At 43.9% G+C, this 17,939-nt stretch overlaps 1 protein-coding gene across 2 annotated transcripts in view; it reads right to left on the minus strand.

Moving 5' to 3' along the window:
* The window catches only part of STK38 (serine/threonine kinase 38), a 53,578-nt gene extending 41,423 nt beyond the window's left edge, over positions 1-12,155 (minus strand). Inside the window, exons 1-2 of one of the 2 annotated variants that reach the window (XM_017870102.1) lie at positions 11,834-12,155; positions 5,183-5,315 (exon numbers count right to left, since the gene is read on the minus strand). In XM_017870102.1, coding sequence (XP_017725591.1) covers positions 5,183-5,313 — 131 coding nt within the window. In that variant the 5' untranslated portion in view covers positions 5,314-5,315; positions 11,834-12,155. Of the gene's footprint in view, positions 1-5,182; positions 5,319-11,833 lie in introns of both variants that reach the window. The other variant, XM_017870104.1, reaches the window with a different exon arrangement.
* Between the last annotated feature and the right edge of the window lie 5,784 nt (positions 12,156-17,939).

Here is a 17,939-nt window from a genome sequence, read left to right on the forward strand (position 1 = left end):
ACCCCGTCCTATTAAAAATACAAAAAATCAGCCGGGGTGGTGGCAGGTGCCTGTAGTCCCAGCTCCTTAGGAGGCTGGAGCAGGAGAATTGCTTGAACCTGGGAGGCAGAAGTTGTAGTGACCCGAGATCACAACACTACACTCCAGCCTGGGCAGCAATAGCAAAACTCCATCTCGAACAAACGAACAAGAAAACAAACAACAACAACAAAAAACAGAGATATGCAATGTCTGCATAACAGAAGATTCAATAATGTTAAGGTGTCGGTTCTCCACAAATTGATCTACAGAGTCAATGTAATTCCAACAGTAATTCCAGGCCGGGTGCAGTGGCTCATACCTGTAATCCCAAAACTTTGGGAGACCGAGGTGGGTGGATCACAAAGTCAAGACCATCCTGGCCAACGTGATGAAACCCCATCTCTACTAAAAATACAAGAATTAGCTGGGTGTGGTGGCGTGTGCCTGTAGTCCCAGCTGTTAGGGAGGCTGAGGCAGGAGAATCGCTTGAACCCAGGAGGCAGAGGTTGCAGAGAGCCGAGATCACGCCACTGCACTCCAGCCTGGCAGCAGAGCAAGACTTCGTCTCAAAAAAAAAAAGCAACATAATTCCATTGGGCTTTTCTGTAGAATAAGATGACTCTAAAATTTTTAATAAAATGCAAAGAACACAGAATATTCAAAGCAATCTTAAAATAAAATGACCAAAGCTGGAGGACTTACACATTACCTGACTTCAAAACTTACTACAAAGCTACAGTAATCAAAACAGGGTGATACTGGCAAAGGATAGACGAAGAGATCAATGGGACAGAGAAAGAAAGCCCAGAAATGAATTCACACCTATATGTCACTTGATTTTCAAGAAAAGTGCCAAAGTAATCTCATAGGGGAAGATCTTTTCAACAAATGGTGCTAAAATAACTGGATATCAAAAGGATAAAAATCAATCTCAACTCCCCATCTCATATCATACACACCTATTAATTCAAAATGGATCACAGAACTAAATGTAAAAACTAAACCTAAAAAACTTCCAAAATGGAACATACGAGAAAGTCCTTATGACTTGGGGATAAATAAAGGTTTCTGGCCAGGCACAGTAGCTAACATCTGGTAAGTCCAGTACTTTGGGAGGCTGAGGCAGCAGGATCGCTTGAGGACAGGAGTTCAAGACCAGCCTGGTCAATATAGCAAGACCTTGACTCTAAAAAAAAAAATTAGAGTTTTTTTAAATTTTATTTTTTTTTTTTTTTGAGACTGCGTTTCGCTCTTGTTGCCCAGGCTGGAGTGTGATGGTGTGATCTTGTCTCACCGCAACCTCCGCCTCCCGGGCTCAAGCAATTCTCCTGCCTCAGCCTCCCGAGAAGCTGATATTACAGGCATGTGCCACCACCACACCCAGCTAATTTTGTATTTTTAGTAGAGACGGGGTTTCTCCATGTTGGTCAGGTTGGTCTCGAACTCCTGACCTCAGATGATCCGCCCAACTCGGCCTCCCAAAGTGCTGGGATTACAGGTGTGAGCCACCATGCCTGGCCCCAAATTAGTTAATTTTTTAAAAAGAGGAAAGGTTTTTTTTAGAAAGGTCACAGAATACAATAACCATTTTAAAATGCCAAATTTTATTTCATCAAAATTTAAAACGTCTGCTTGCCTAAAAACTTTGTTAACAAGAAAGCCACAGATTGGGAGAGATTTCTTTTTTTCTTTTTTTTTTGAGACGGGGCTGGAGTGCAGTGGCCAGATCTCAGCTCACTGCAAGCTCCGCCTCAGCCTCCGGAGCAGCTGGGACTACAGGCGCCCGCCATCTCGCCCGGCTAGTTTTTTGTATTTTTAGTAGAGACGGGGTTTCACCATGTTAGCCAGGATGGTCTCGATCTCCTGACCTCGTGATCCGCCCATCTCGGCCTCCCAAAGTGCTGGGATTACAGGCTTGAGCCACCGCGCCCGGCCGAGAGATTTCTTATGAAACATTCACATGACAAAGGTCTGATATGTAGGACAAACAAAGACCTCCTGCAACTCAATAACAAAGACAACTCAATTTTTTTAAATGCTCGAAAAATTTGAACAAACATTTCACAAAGGAAGATGCACAAATGGCCAAAAGTACATAAAAACGTTCAACATCATTCGTCATCAGGGAAACGCAAACTAAAAATCACAGTGAGGTATCACTAAATATCCACCAAAATAACTAAAATACTGACAACACAAATGTTAGCAAAAATGTAAAGTAACTGGAACTCTCATATATTAGTAATATTTTGGAAAAAGGTCTAGCAGTTTCTTATAAAACTAAACATATACCTACGTATATGATTCAGAAATTCCACCTCTAGATGTTTACCTGAGAACTGAAAACAAATGCTCACAAAACTGGTACAAAAATGTTCATAGAAGTTTATTCAAAATAGCCAAAAATTGAAAAGAACCCAGGTGTTTATCAATAGGAGAATGGATAAACAAACTAAGAAGGTATAGTCAGAAGACAGAATAGTACCAACAATAAAAAGGAACAAATTATTGATGCATACAGCAACACAGAGGAACCTCAAAAACATTACGCTGGCAGGTGTGGTGACTCACACTTGTAGTCCCAGCACTTTGGGAGGTTAAGGTGGGAGGATCACTTGAACCCCAGAGTTCAAGACCAGCCTAGACAACAAAGTGAGATCCTGTCTCTACAAAAAAATTTAAAAATTAGCCAAACGTGGTGGCATGCACCTGTAGTCCCAGCTACTTGGGAGGTTGAGGCAGGAGAATAGATTGAGCCTGGGAGGTCAAGGCTGCAGCAAGCTATGACTGTGCCACTGCACACCACCTTGGGCAACAAAACAACACCCTGCCTCAAAAACAAAAAAATTATGCTAAATGAAAGATGCCTTGCTCAAACAAGTACATACTACGTTTCCATTTATGTGTTCCACTTGCATGAAATAGGCAAAACTATGATAGAAACAAAATCACGGCTGGGCATGGTGGCTCACGCCTGTAATCCTGGCACTTTAAGAGGTGGAGGCAGGTGGATCACGAGGTCAGGAGACTGAGACCATCCTGGCTAACACGGTGAAAACCTGTCTCTACTAAAAATACAAAAACAAAATTAGCCAGGCATGGTGGCGTGCGCCTGTAGTCCTAGCTACTTGGGAAGTTGCGGTGGGAGAATGGCATGAACCCGGGAGGTGGAGCTTACAGTGAGCCAAGATCGCGCCACTGCACTCCAGCCTGGGCGACAGAGCGAGACTTCGTCTCAAAAAAAAAAAAAGAAAGACATAAAATCACAACAGTGGTTGTCTAAGATGGAAGAACCAAGAGGCATGAAAACTTTCTGGGAGAGGTAATGTTCTCTGTTTTGATAAAGGTTTAAGTTATTCAAGTGTATGCATTTGTCAAAACTCATAAAATGGTAACTCTCAACTTGTGAATTTCATTGTATATAAATTTTACACCCTTCCCCAAAAAGTATAAATATTGAACTCTAGTTAATGTTATATAAGCAGAAATATTCAGAAGTATACTGATGTCTACAACATACTTTGAAGTGAGGCAAAAATTAAGATGGACTGGCTAGGCACAGTGGCTAACACCTATAATCTCAGCACTTTGGGAGGCCAAGGCAGGTGGACCACGAGGTCAAGAGATCAAGACCATCCTGGCCAACACGGTGAAACCTTGTCTCTATTAAAAATACAAAAATTAGCTGGGAGTGGTGGTGTATGCCCATAATCCCAGTGACTCGGGAGGCTGAGGCAGGAGAATTGCTTGAACCCAGGAGGCAGAGGTTGCATTGAGCCGAGACTGTGCCACTACACTCCAGCCTGGGTGACAGAACAAGACTCTAAAAAAAGGAAATTAAGATGGATTAATGAACAGATACAAGAATGGATAGATGGACACGTAGTTAAACAAATACCATAAATAATCACTATAGACTCTAGATGATATATATGTATATATTCACTGTTTAATTATTACAAGTTTTCTGTCATTCTGAATACTTTCACAGTAAAATATTGGGAAAAAAAAATTTTTTTTTTTTTTTTTGAGACGGAGTCTTGCTCTGTCGCCCAGGCTGGAGTGGCTTGATCTTGGCTCACTGCAAGCTCCGCCTCCCGGGTTCACGCCATTCTCCTGCCTCAGCCTCCCAAGTAGCTGGGACTACAGGCGCCCGCCACCACGCCTGGCTAATTTTTTAATATTTTTAGTAGAGATGGGGTTTCACCGTGTTAGCCGGGATGGTCTCGATCTCCTGACCTCGTGATCCACCCGTCTCAGCCTCCCAAAGTGCTGGAATTACAGGTGTGAGCCACCGCACCTGGCTGGGAAAAAATTTTTTAATTATGAGTTATGGCCAAGCGTCTCTACTAAAAACACAAAAATTAGCCAGGCATGGTGACTCACACCTGCAGTCCCAGCTACTCAGGAGGCTGAGGCACAAGAATCGCTTGAACCCAGGAGGTGGAGGTTGCAGTGAGCTGAGATCATGCCATTGTACTCCAGCCTGGGCAACAGAGTAAGATTCGATCTCAAAAAAAAAAAAAACAATAAATAAATAATGAGTTACTAAGTGGACAGTATATACCAGATTAGTAATAACATAGCTGATAGTACAACCATTAACTAAGTGACTACTATGTGTGAAACACTATGGTATATACTCATATATGTTATATCTAACCCCCAACACAATCCTGCAAGGCAAGTAGTATTAACCCCATTTTCCTGATGAGGCAACCAATTCAGAGACTAAGGAACTTATTAGAGCTTCATACAGCTGTGTAATGAAACTGGCAGGACTCTAAACCCAGGTCTGACTCCAAAAGGGCTGCTCTTCCATTATACCACACTGCCTTAACAATTAACTCTTAGGATTGGGCCTATTTTTCTCACTGTTGCTCAGGCTAGCCTCAAATTCCTGGGCTAATGCAATCCTCCCACCGCAACCTCCCAAGTACCATTTTTTTCTTGGATTTCAATAGAAGTTTGTGTTATTGACTTGTAGGCATAAGTGGCTTAATGGTAGGGACTTTGAAAATCCCTATCACTGTCATTCCATTGTGATAGTCTATAATAAGGCTGCTACTATTCTTGTCTCCTTTCAGCATTATAAGTGTTTTACAATACAAGAAAGGAATGCCACAATCATGACACAATTTTTTCAAACAAAATTCTTTACCTCATTTCTCGTTCTTCATGTTGAGCGATAAGGTTGCTATAAAAATTCTCCAGTGTCACTTTGGTCATTGTCACCCTTTCCTTTGTGTGGTTACTCATGGATGAGCAAGGTGTTGAGCCTGTCATTGCCATGGCTGCTAGAAACAAAGAAAAGAAGAGGTATTAAATTTGGAGTTAGAATCCACCCATTGTGAACTCTCCTACCTTACTGGTAGGAATGTAATTTGGTGCAAGTTTTCTGGAGGACAAATAGGTAATAGGAAACAAAAGCCAGACAAAGAGAATACTTAGTGAAAATAAATATAAATTACTGCCCTATGACCCAGAAATCCCACCCCTAGGTATAAAGACTAGAGAAACCATCACATAGGCTTCTAAAGAGACACACACAGGATGTTCAGTACAGACAGGATGTTCACTATGCCTTAATTTGTGTTATGGGAAGTTGGAGGCACTTAAGTAAGAAAATAAAGAGCTGTGGCTGCACAGGAGATACCATGCAACGATCAGAAAACCAGAAGCAACTCTACCTGTACCTGTAAGTCACACAAATGTATCTTTTTTTTTTTTTCTTTTTGAGATGGAGTTTTGCTCTTGTTGCCCAGGTTGGAGTGCAATGCAATGATCTTGGCTCACCACCACAAGTGATTCTCCTACCTCAGCTTCCCAAATAGCTGGGATTATAGGCATGTGCCACCATGCCCAGCTAATTTTGTATTTTTAGTAGAGACGGGGTTTCTCCATGTTGGTCAGGCTGGTCTCAAACACCCGACCTCAGGTGATCCGCCTGCCTCGGCCTCCCAAAGTGCTGGGATTACAGGTATGAGCCACCGTGCCTGGCCCACACAAATATGCCTCCCTCCCTTCCTTTCTTTCTTTCAAGACGGAGTCTCACTCTTTCGCCCAGGCTGGAGTGCAGTGGCATGATATCCGCTCACTGCAACCTACACCTCTCAGGTTCACACCATTCTCCTGCCTCAGGATCCCCAGTAGCTGGGACTACAGGTGCCCGCCACCACGTCTGGCTAATTTTTTGTATTTTTAGTAGAGACAGGGTTTCACCATGTTAGCCAGGATGGTCTCAATCTTCTGACCTCGTGATCCGCCCACCTTGGCCTCCCAATGTGCTGGAATTACAGGTGTGAGCCACCGCCTGTATTTCAAATATTTATATTTGAAAATATAATCAAAATGTTATTAGTGGCATACCTGTAGGTAGTGAAAATAGGAAATTTTATTCTTGCTTGTGCTTTTTCCATGTTTTTCTTTTTTTTTTTTTTTGAGATGTGGAGTCTCACTCTGTCACCCAGGCTAGAGTACAGTGATGCAATCTCAGCTCACTGCAACCTCTGCCTCCCGGGTTCAAGCGATTCTCATGTCTCAGCCTCCCAAGTAGCTAAGATTACAGGCACCAGCCAACGAGCCCAGCTAATTTTTTTGTTTGTTTTGTTTTGTATTTTCAGTAGAGACGGGGTTTCACCACACTGGTCAGGCTGGTCTCAAACTCTTGACCCCAAGTGATCCGCCCAACTTGGCCTCCCAAAGTGCTGGGATTGCAGGCGTGAACCACTGCACCCAGTCCATGTTTATCTGTATTTTCTTCCATGAGCATATACTGTTACCAATAACTTTTTATCCACAGTTAAAAGAAAAATCTATGATTAAAATGGTAATCTACTGATACATACATGCTCTGACACAGCCTTAAGGTATTTGATAAATGTTTGCCGTTTATTTGAATTTACAAGTTAAAATAAAGATGTACGTCTTAAAGGGAGCAATATGACAAAAATACCTGAATCACAATTCTAGTGGTAGAAGTAGCAATATCTTAAAAACGAGAGATCTTAACTTCCTCATTTTACACAAGAAAAAAATACCACCAATGGGTTTAGATAAGTTACAGAATATTTTTTTCCTAAATTTAAAATCTCATTTTCAACCAGTTGTGTGGCACACGCCTGTAGTCCCAGCTACTCCAGAGGCTAAGGCAGAATTGCTTGAACCGGGAGGCAGAGGTTGCAGTGAGCCGAGATCACGCTACCGCCCTCCAGACTGGGCTACATAGGAAGACTCAGTCTCAAAAATAAATAATAAAATCAGCTGAGCACGGTGGCTCACACCTGAAATCCCAGCACTTTGGGAGGCCAAGGCAGGCGAATCACCTGAGGTCAGGAGTTGGAGACTAGCCTGACCAACACAGTGAAACACTGTCTCTATGAAAAATACAAAAATTAGCCGGGCATGGTGGCAGGCGCCTGTAATCCCAGCTACTCAGGAGGCTGAGGCAGAACTGCTTGAACCCACCAGGCAGAGGTTGCAGTGAGCCGACATCATGCCACTGCACTCCACCTGTGCGATAGAGCGAGACTCTGTCTCAAAGAATAAAAAAATAAATAAAATAAAATCTCATTTTCCTCCAGATATTTTCAGTTAACCTGTATTATCACACTTGGCCAAACTGTTCACTAACATTGACTCACTCTAGCATTGGCAATAGCACTCAATTTTATTTTTTTATTTTTATTTTTTTTGAGATAGAGTCCCGCTCTGCCACCCAGGCTGGAGTGCAGTGGTGCAATCTCAGCTCACTGCGAGCTCTGCCTCCGAGGTTCACACCATTCTCCTGCCTCAGCCTCCCAAGTAGCTGGGACTACAGGCGCCTGCCACAATGCCCAGCTAATTTTTTCTATTTTTCAGTAAAGATGGGGTTTCACCGTGTTAGCCAGGATGGTCTTGATCTCCTGACCTTGTGATCCGCCCACCTCCGCCTCCCAAAGTACTGGGATTACAGGCGTGAGCCACCGCACCCAGCCAATAGTGCTCAATATTTTATTTTTACCATTCCTACCTCCCACATGATCTACTTCTCTGTCTCTTCATCCTAATATAAAGCTGAGTAAAAATTAGGAGAGGCTGAACACTGTGGTTCATGCCTGTAATCCCATCACTTTGGGATGGTGAGGTAGGGAGATCATTTGAGTCCAGGAGTTCAAGAGCCCAGGAGTTCAAGACCAGCCTGGGCAACATAGCAAGACCCTGTCTCTACCACCCCCTACAACCGTGGCAAAAAAGAATCATGAGAGACAAAGTGCCATTTTTCTTTCTTTTTTTTTTTGAGATGGAGTCTCGCCCTGTCACCCAGGCTGGAGTGCAGTGACACAATCTCGGTGCACTGCAACCTCCGCCTCCTGGGTTCAAGTGATTCTCCTGCCTCAGCATCCCAAGCAGCTGGGACTACTAGGACATGCCATCACCCCCAGCTAATTTTTTAATAGAGATGGGGTTTCGATATGTTGGCCAGGCTGGTCTTGAACTCTTGACCTCAGATGATCTGCCTGCCTGGGCCTCCCAAAGTGCTGGGATTACGGGCATGAGCCACCGCACCCAGCCAAGGACCATTTTCAAAGATAGTGCATTTTAAGAAAAGCTTTAAGGTTTTCCCCTTAATACTTAGTAGCTTTTTAAATTGTTTTGTGGATTAAACTAAGGCTTATAAAACACTTGTTCAAAAAAGCCTTAAATTTATTTAAAAGCAATTATTTAAAAGATACTCAGACAAAATCACATAAATAATCCCTTCAGAGAGCAGAGATTCAAAACCAAGGCTCTACTTGAGAGTCAAACATTTTGATTCATCATGTGCCAAAAGATCAGTAAAACAAATTTAAGACACTGTATTGAGAGCTACCTTACTGTAAAATATCACATTGTTTTCTATGGGGAAGTTTCAACTAATACCAAAGCAAACTCAAATGTTTTACAGTATCACTAAAAGATTTAAAAAAAACAAAAACAAACAAAAAAAACCCTCTGTTTGGTTTGTGAAGCTTGGGTGTGGTTCCTTATTTGTCAGCCTGTACCCCCTCCACCCACAATGAAAACCACACGCACTCTAAGTGTGTTTGGTGAAGAAATTTAAAAACCAGATCTAAAAATATGTCAAAAGCAAGTGAGAGTTTTGTATTTCCTTGTCTGAAAATTCCTGAAGAAATTACATATATGTAGTTACATTTTAACAACTGAAATTACTTCAACATAAAAATGTAACCATTTACCAGGGCACTGGTGCATGCCTGTAATCCCAGCACTTTGGGAGGGAGACGTAGGAGACTGCTTGAAACCAGTCTGTGCAACATGGCAAAAACCTCGTCTCTACAAAAAAAATACAAAAAATTGGCCAGGTGTGGTAGCACACACCTGTAGTCCCAGCTACTCAGGAGGCTGAGGTGGGAGGATTGCTTGAGCTGGAGAGGCAGAGGTTTCAGTGAGTTCGGCTTGTGCCACCGTACTCCAGCCTGGGACAGAGCAAGAACCTGTCTTAAAAACAGCAACAACAACAACAACAAACAAAACACAACAATCTGCTAATATTTAACCCTAAGGCAAACAGTGCCATCCATATAACAGGCAGTTAATAAATGTAAGTTGAACAAGTTCATGATTTTTAGTTGTCAACAAAGCTAAAGAATAAAGATGGCTGGACATGGTTGCTCATGCGTGTAATCCCAGCACTTTGGGAGGCCGAGGCAGGTGGATCACCTGAAGTCAGGAGTTGGAGATCAGCTTGGTCAACATGGTGAAAGCCTGTCTCTACTAACAATCCAAAAAAAAAAAAAGCCAGGTGTGGTGGCGGGCACCAGTAATCCCAGCTACTTGGGAGGCTGATGCAGGAGAATCGCTTGAACCCTGGAGGCAGAGGTTGCAGTGAGCCAAGATCACGCCACTGCACTCTAGTCTGGGTGGCAGAGTGAGAATCCGTTTCAAAAAAGAAAGAATAAAGACTACATTTACACTGATGGGTATATCAAAAATGTTTTGACTAATTTAAGTAGCTGGCATTACTACCTAAACTTTTAAAAAGATCAAAAGGACACTAAATGAACTCAAAGATGCTCAAATATTAGACCAACAAATTCTTAAGCAGAGTGTTTTTCAACTTTTAGAGTTTCTAATAAAATGATAAAGATTGCACTCTCCTTCCCTTTGACCTTTCTTTAAACCCTCCTCCACTTCCTCTGTTGTAATATAAAAAATTTAGCCTAATTCTAATATCCTTTAATCAAAAGATGTAATTAATATTGCTCTATAGCAATTCATAGGTTTACGGGGTCAGCCAACTTTTCTTAAGACAGGACTATCCCTCAGGCTTTCCATAATTCAAGCCTTCCTGCCCTGACCTAGAAGCCATCGGAGGCCTTTGCCCTATTTGTTTCATTCTTCAGCTCTGCAAAATTAGGAAATAACAGGAGGCTGAGAAATTCTTCAAAGTTTTAAAAATTAACAAAAGGAATTGATCCTCATAAAAGTCAGACTAAGGCCTGCAAACTCAAAAGGAAGTCAAATGAAAAGCATTATGTGATTCAATCTATATGGTTATGCCTGGCTAACTGATTGACTTTACAATAGTACTCTGTGATCACTATAAACAGCCCTCTCGCAACAATCTGGACTTTATTTCTTTGCGGCTGACAACCCATTATCTTTCATTTGGACGATTCAACATTGAAGCTAAGATTACTGCTTAAGCCGCATGCCTAATTTCTCCCACTGAACTGTAAATCCTACTGAACAGTAATCTCTACCTACACTAGAAAGCAAGCACCATGTCTTATACTTGTTTTAATGTTCGTCCCCCATTTCATGTATAGTGCCATGCACTTAGCACCTTAAGAAAGATTAACTAGGAAAAATACCCATTTTTGATGGCCATTCCTAGCGTGAGGTGTTTATGTGTGATGTTTATGTGTGACGGGGGATAGGGCTGGGACATGAAATGGTTTGCTATAGCGTTCTCTCCTCTTACGAGGAAGCTGGTATCTAACATTTACGGTGGGGAGGAGAGTCTGTTATCGTGGTGGTGGTTGTTTTATGTTTAGGGAAACCAAATATACTGCCTGGCTAATTCAGAGGCAGGGTGAGTTGAAAGGGTGGAGACACTCAGGGTCTACTTCACTCCAGCCCTCCTCGGTGCATTTCAAAAAGAACAAGTTTCTCTCCGTGTCTTTTAGTCGTTTCAGAGTGAACTGAGAGATCTGGTCTCTCTGCCGGCCGTTCTGCCCGCTTTCTGACACAGACTTTCCGCTAAGCCCTTATCGACTTTTTCCTTTCCTCTGGCTGTTGCTTTTCCACTCTCTTCTTAAGAAACTTCCCTGCCTTTTCCTGTGATTTTAAGCTTATCTGAAGCCCAGTATCTTAAGACTAACGGAGAAAGGAGCCGACTCAAAGATACCACACCCCAAGGGGGCTTTCGACATCTCTGCCTCAGACTACAGTTCACAGACCCCAGAAGAAGGAAAAGGAGATGAAAACTGGTGATGACCGAGATCCCTGAGGGACTGACTGGTGGCAGGGAGCAGACAAAGGTGGCAACATGGAAAGGAGAGCCTGGCTCCCGCTCCAACTGCAGGAGAAAGAGAAAGGACGGGGTGGAGAGGCTGGGACTGGGAAAATGTGGAGGGCCAACAAGGGGCATCTGGAGACCGGGTAAGAGGGCTGAGGACAGGGGAAGAGAGGGGACGAGAGGCTGAGAGGTTAGGGCTTGAAAGAGGGCGTCGGCGAGGAGAAAGCCCGAGGAGTCGGCGGTTGGGGAAGGAGGAGATAAAGGAAGAACCCTGGGATGAAGTGAAGACGTCTGCAGCAAGCAACTCACCAGAGCCCCGGGAGAGGCAGGACTGGGGGCGGCGGAGAGCCGCAGACGCCCCTTCTGCCAGTAGTCTCGACGGGAAGGCTGGCGAAGCCCCGGCGGCGGCAGACAACGAGCCAAAGACGGGAGGGGACGCGTGAGGGTCTCTGAGACAGGGGGCGACCGGCGGTTGCGGCTGAGGACAACAGGAAGCGTTCCAACTGCCGGAAAAGACGGGAGCGCTAATGGGCCAAGGAAGCCCGGTTCCCCGCCGCGGAGACGGGCTGGAGCGGCAACCCGGGGCCGAGACTACGCATGCGCGACTTCCCGGTGCGGCCGGGATTGAGGGACTGCGCGTGCGTGGCCCCGCCTTGCCCCTCCCTTCACCCCCTGCCCGGAGCTGGCGGGACCTGGGCGAGGCCAGATGTGTGAGTGTGGGGCGGTCGCGAAGTAGGCTGGGCTGAGGGGGAAGTTCCCTTGTTTTCTTTTATTTTACTTTTTACTTCGAAATAATTATGGACTCACAAGAAGTTGCAAAATTAATATATACAGGTTCCGTATACCGTCACCCACCCAGCTTACCTCAACATTTTTCATAAGATACAACATTCTCAAAGCCAGGAAATTGACATTGGCACAATACAATTAACTAAACCAATACAATTAACTCCATTACAGACCATACTCGGATTTAACCTGTTTGGCATGCAGTCACGGGCGTGTGTGTGTGTGTAGTTATATGAAATGTTATCACCTGTATAGTTGCCACCTACTCCTCTACCCCGTGTAGAGCAGGTCTGCTGGAGCCTTTGGCCCCCCTCCTCTTCCTCAAAGTAAGGACCTTACCTAGGATAAGTGAGCTCTCATAGGTTTGGGAGGTTGCCCAGAGGGCGACCCAGTGTGAACAGAAGAACGTGCTTTTCAAGGCCACCCAACTCTTATTCTGTACTACTTTAGGGGGTAAAGAGGTCCCAAGTTTAATGGCCTTTGGGCACTCCTCGTTTCTTGAGAATGGAGCACAACGCCCTCAACTACAAAGTGTCAGGCTCCTGGAAACTAAGATGAATGAGACATGGTCCCTGACTGCCTGCAAAGGGGCCATCTAGGGAGAGAAGGAAGCATGTGCTGCGAGTCATTAATTCATTTCATCTTCAAAGCCCAGTTTCCTTTTGTCTAGCCTCTTACAAAAATCACTTCTGGTCAGGCACGGTGGCTTGTGCCTGTAATTCCAGCACTTTGGGAGGTCCAGGTGGGAGGATCTCTTGAGCCCAGGAGTTTGAGACCAATCTGGGCAACATAAGGAGACTCCACCTCTAAAAAAATGTTTTTAGTTGGCCAGCATGGTGGCACGTGCCTGTGGTCCCACCTACTGGGGAGGCTGAAGCAGGAGAACTGATTGAGCCCAGGAGTTCAGGGCTGCTATGAGCCATGATCATGACACTGCACCCCGGCCTGGGCAACAGAGGGAGACCCTGTCTCAGTCAATCACTACATACATATCAATCAATCACTTTGCCTTTCGTTCTCTCTGCCCAGAGGCCCTTCTCCCCAAATGCCTGTTGTCAAAGTCCTACCCATCCTTAAGCTTTTAATAATAGTCCAAGATGTTTGCATAATGCTTTACAGTTTACAAACAACTTTCACTTACTTAATCTCACTAGGTCCTCACTTTGGCAGTGACACAGGAGGTTTTGCAGATAAAGTAATTGACCCTCAGAGAAGCTAAGTGACTTGCCTGAATTCCCACAGCTAGTAAGCCAAGTAACCAAGAGGGGAACCCCATTTCCTGTCTGCAAATCCAATGTTCTTTCTCCTTTTCCCTTTCCTTCCTCCAAAGCCCAGCTCAAACCTTATCTTCCTCCTGGAGCTTTCCCAGTTTCAGAAGAGGAATTTCACTTGCTCTTCTCTCCTCCTATATATATGGGTTTTTGTTGTTGTTGTTGTTTTTGTTATTGTTTGTTTGTTTTTTGACAGAGTCTTGCTCTGTCGCCAGGCTGGAGTGCAGTGGTGCGATCTCAGTTCACTGCAACCTCCACCTCCTGGGCTCAAGCGATTCTTCTGCCTCAGCCTCCTGAGTAGCTGGGACTACAGGCACGCAACACCATGCTCAACTAATTTTTTTTTCTTTTCTTTTCTTTTTTTTTCTTTTGTATTTTTAGTAGAGATGGGGTTTCACCACATTGCCCAGGATGCTCTCGATCTCTTGACCACGTCATCTGCCCACCTCTGCCTCCCAAAGTGCTGGGATTACAGGTGTGAGCCACTACACCCGGCCCTCTCCTATATTAATTTATCTGTACCACAACTCAAATAAGCACTAAAGTTTTCCTTAAAACAGCCCAGCCAAATTATGCTGCTCTTTCTGCAGGAACCCAAAAGGTGACATTTTACCAAGATTCCAATAACTATAATGGACATTTGTCATTCTTTTTGGCCACTCAAGCATCTGAATCCCTTTCCTGTCACCACCACCACAACTGAAATCACTTATACCCATCCTAGACTGTGAGTTAGAAGTTAGAATGATCTGACCTGCATAATTCTGATGTTGTCACATCCCAGTGTTTGTTTGTTTGTTTGTTTGTTTTTTGAGACAGGGTCTCACTCTGTCACCCAGACTGGAGAGGAGCAGCACAATCGTAGCTCACTGCAGCCTCGAATTCCTGGGCTCAAGCAATCCTCCCACCTCAGCCTCGTGAGTAGCTGGGACCAAAGGTGTGCACGACTTTGCTCAGCTAGTTTTTTAATTTTTTGTAGAGACAGATCTCACTATGTTGCCCAGTCTGGTCTCAAACTCCTGTTCTAAGGTGATCCTCCTACCTCAGCCTCCCAATATGCTAGGATTACAGGCATAAACTACCTTACACAGTGAGTCGAGCTTTATTTTAAATTTTGATATTTTGTTCATCATGGAATTTTTGCATTCATTTTGATTTTTGAAAACATTGCATTAAAATAGTCTTTATCTTGATTACTGAGTTTTTTTGTGCCCAAGGTAGGTGTCTTGCTCACCTGCTCAACTCACCTGTTCTTTGTCCCAAGAATCACCTGCCTATCCTTTATCAAGCTGACCTATGATTGCTTCACCAGCCAAAACTGAGCCGCTTGGAAAGAACCACAACTCTTTTAAAACAGGCATCTTACCCCTAGCAGTGTGTGCCCCACCCAGTGGGGCAGTGGCATCAATTGCCTCTGAATATTCCTTTCATAAGAGGACAGGAACTATGCTTGGGTGCTTGCTAGCCCAGTGCTTCAAATCTCCTGGGATTTGGTTAAAGTGCAGATCTGGCTAAAGTCTGGAGCAGAGCAGAGCTGAGATACTGCATTTCAAACAAGCCTCCAGGTGATGCTATCACTGCTGGTCCATGTACCACGCTTAGAGTAGCAAGGAACTTGAACATATATCCAAGTAAAAAGTAAGAAGGAGAAAGTGCCCATATTCCAGCAGCCGTAGGTCCCAACCAAGGCTAAGAATAGGGTGAAGCATGTGAGGGCATAACATTTAAGAAGACATTCACTTTCAGGTGCTACTCCTGCATTTGCAGAACCCTGAGAGTGAGGGCAGCCTTACATTGAGTGTCCTAGGAACCTTGCTTGCCTTAGCCTAGTCCCACCCTGGTAACATAACCACCAAGTAACATTTTGGTGGGTATTCCTCCAGACTATCTTTTTTTTTTTTTCTGAGACAGGGTCTCGCTCTGTCACCTAGGCTGGAGTGCAATGATGCAATAACAGCTCACTGCAGCCTTGACCTCCTGAGCTCAAGCAATCCGCCTGCCTCAGCTTCCCAAAGTGCTGGGATTACAGGTGTGAGCCACTGCACCTGGCCTTGAGACTAGTGTGCATGAGTGTATATGTGTGTGTGTGTGTGTGTGTGTTTTAAAACAGAGTCTCACTGTGTTGCCCAGGCTGGACTGCAGTGACACAATCATGGCTCACTGCAGCCTCAACCTCCCAGGCTCAAGTGATCCTCTTGCCTCAGCCGCTCAAGTAACTGGTCTACAGACATGCACCGCTACACCTTGCTAATTTTTAAATTTTTTGAAGAGATGGGGTCTCCCTATGATGCCCGTGCTGGACTCTAATTCCTGGGTTCAAGTAGTCCTCCCACCTTGGCCTCTGAAAGTGCTGGGATTACAGGTATGAGCCACTGTGTCCAGCTGAGACTACTTTCTAATACACATATAAACACATGGAATTGTAGTATATATGCTTATATTGTATGTAATTATATCTACACATATCCGGTATTATACTGTTATTTGTTCATTTATATCTAAATTGTGATGTTTTAAATCTTTAAGCTCTATTTAATCTCACAAATGCATTTAATCTTGTTCCTCTAAAATATGCCCAGTGGCTTTCTCTGAGTGGAGGAATTATGAGTGGTTATATTTTCTTCTTTATAATTTTCTGTATTTTCCAAATTTTCTACACTGGACCCCCATAACTTTTAAGTTTTATTTTACCAAAGTAATACATGTACAGACTTGAAAAAGATTAAATGATCTACAAGACTCATAATGATAAACAGCAATTCCTTGCCCCACCCACTCCCACTGGATTCACTCAGCAGAAGCAGATGCTTTCCAAGCTTTTAGTTGTTCTTCTGCCATTTATCTCCTTGTTTTGAAATAACATTGCTATTTCTTAAGTTTTATTTTAAATATTTTAATTTCCTCAATTAAGATGAGAATTTAATTCACTTATACCACAACTTCTTCTACCACGCCATCCCTCTTAAATCAATAGTCGGTGTTTACAATTGAGTCAGATTATCTTCATGTACCACTTTTTGTTTTCCCTGGAGTTAACAATTGCTTCAGTTTTTTTCTCTTACATAATTTCATTTTGAAATAGCTATCACTGACTTCTCTGCAAGCTCTTTGTCAAAACTGAAAAAATGTTCTCAGGTTATGGTCAAACTCACAATTAGTTATCAGCTCCATTTTTTTCTCTAGGCTCATCCTCCCGGGAACCCTCTGTATTAGTCAGGGTTCTCCAGAGAAACAAAATCACAAGGCTATATAGAAAGTATGTAGAGAATATATAGAGATACAGAGATTTGTTTTAAGGAATTGGCTCATGCAATTGTGGGGGGTGGAAAGTCTGAAATTTGCAGGGCAGTCTGGAAACTTGAAAGAGTTGATATTGCAGTTTTAAGTCTGAAATCCACAGGGTAGGCCAGCAGGCTAGAAACTCAGCTGGGATTTCTATGTTGCCATCTTGAGATAGAATTCCTTCTTCCTCAAGAAACCTAAGTTTTTGCTCTTAGGGCCTTCAACTGATGGGGTGAGGCCCACCCACAGTATGGAGGGTAATCTGCTTAATTTAAGTTCAAATGAGGACAGGTGCAGTGGCTCACACCTGTAATCCCAGCACTTTGGGAGGCTGAGGTAGGTGGATCACGAGGTCAGGAGTTTGAGATCAGCCTCGCTAACATGACAAAACCCCATCTCTACTAAAAATACAAAAATTAGCCAGGTGTGGAGGCGCATGCCTGTAATCCCAGCTACTCAGGAGGCTGAGGCGGGAGAATTGCTTGAACCCAGGGGCAGAGGTTGCAGTGAGTCAAGATCATGCCTCTGCATTCTAGCCTGGGCGACAGAGCAAGACTCTGTCTCAAAAAAAAAAAAGAAAAAAAAAATTAAATTAAGTCAAATGGGCTGGGCACAGTGGCTCACGCCTGTAATCCCAGCACTTTGGGAGGCCGAGGCGGGCGGATCACAAGGTCAGGAGATGGAGAACATCCTGGCTAACGCGGCGAAACCCCATGTCTACTAAAAGCACAATAAATTAGCCGGGCGTGGCGGCGGGCGCCTGTAGTCCCAGCTAGTCGGGAGGCTGAGGTAGGAGAATGGCGTGAACCCGGGTGGCGGAGCTTGCAGTGAGCCGAGAGATTGCACCACTGCACTCCAGCCTGAGCCACAGAGCGAGACTCCATCTCAAAAAAAAAAAAAAATTAAGTCAAATGATTATAAATGTTAATCACATATAAAATATACCTTCACAACATCTACACTAGTGTTTGACCTAACAATGGGGCACGATAGCCTAACAAATTTGACACATGAAATTAACCACCCTCTGTCCTCCTAAATAATCCCTCCCCAACAATATTTTGTTTTGTTTT

This window comes from Rhinopithecus bieti, unplaced genomic scaffold (assembly GCF_001698545.2).
Source record: "Rhinopithecus bieti isolate Rb0 unplaced genomic scaffold, ASM169854v2 scaffold_4553, whole genome shotgun sequence".
Classification (NCBI taxonomy): domain Eukaryota; kingdom Metazoa; phylum Chordata; class Mammalia; order Primates; family Cercopithecidae; genus Rhinopithecus; species Rhinopithecus bieti.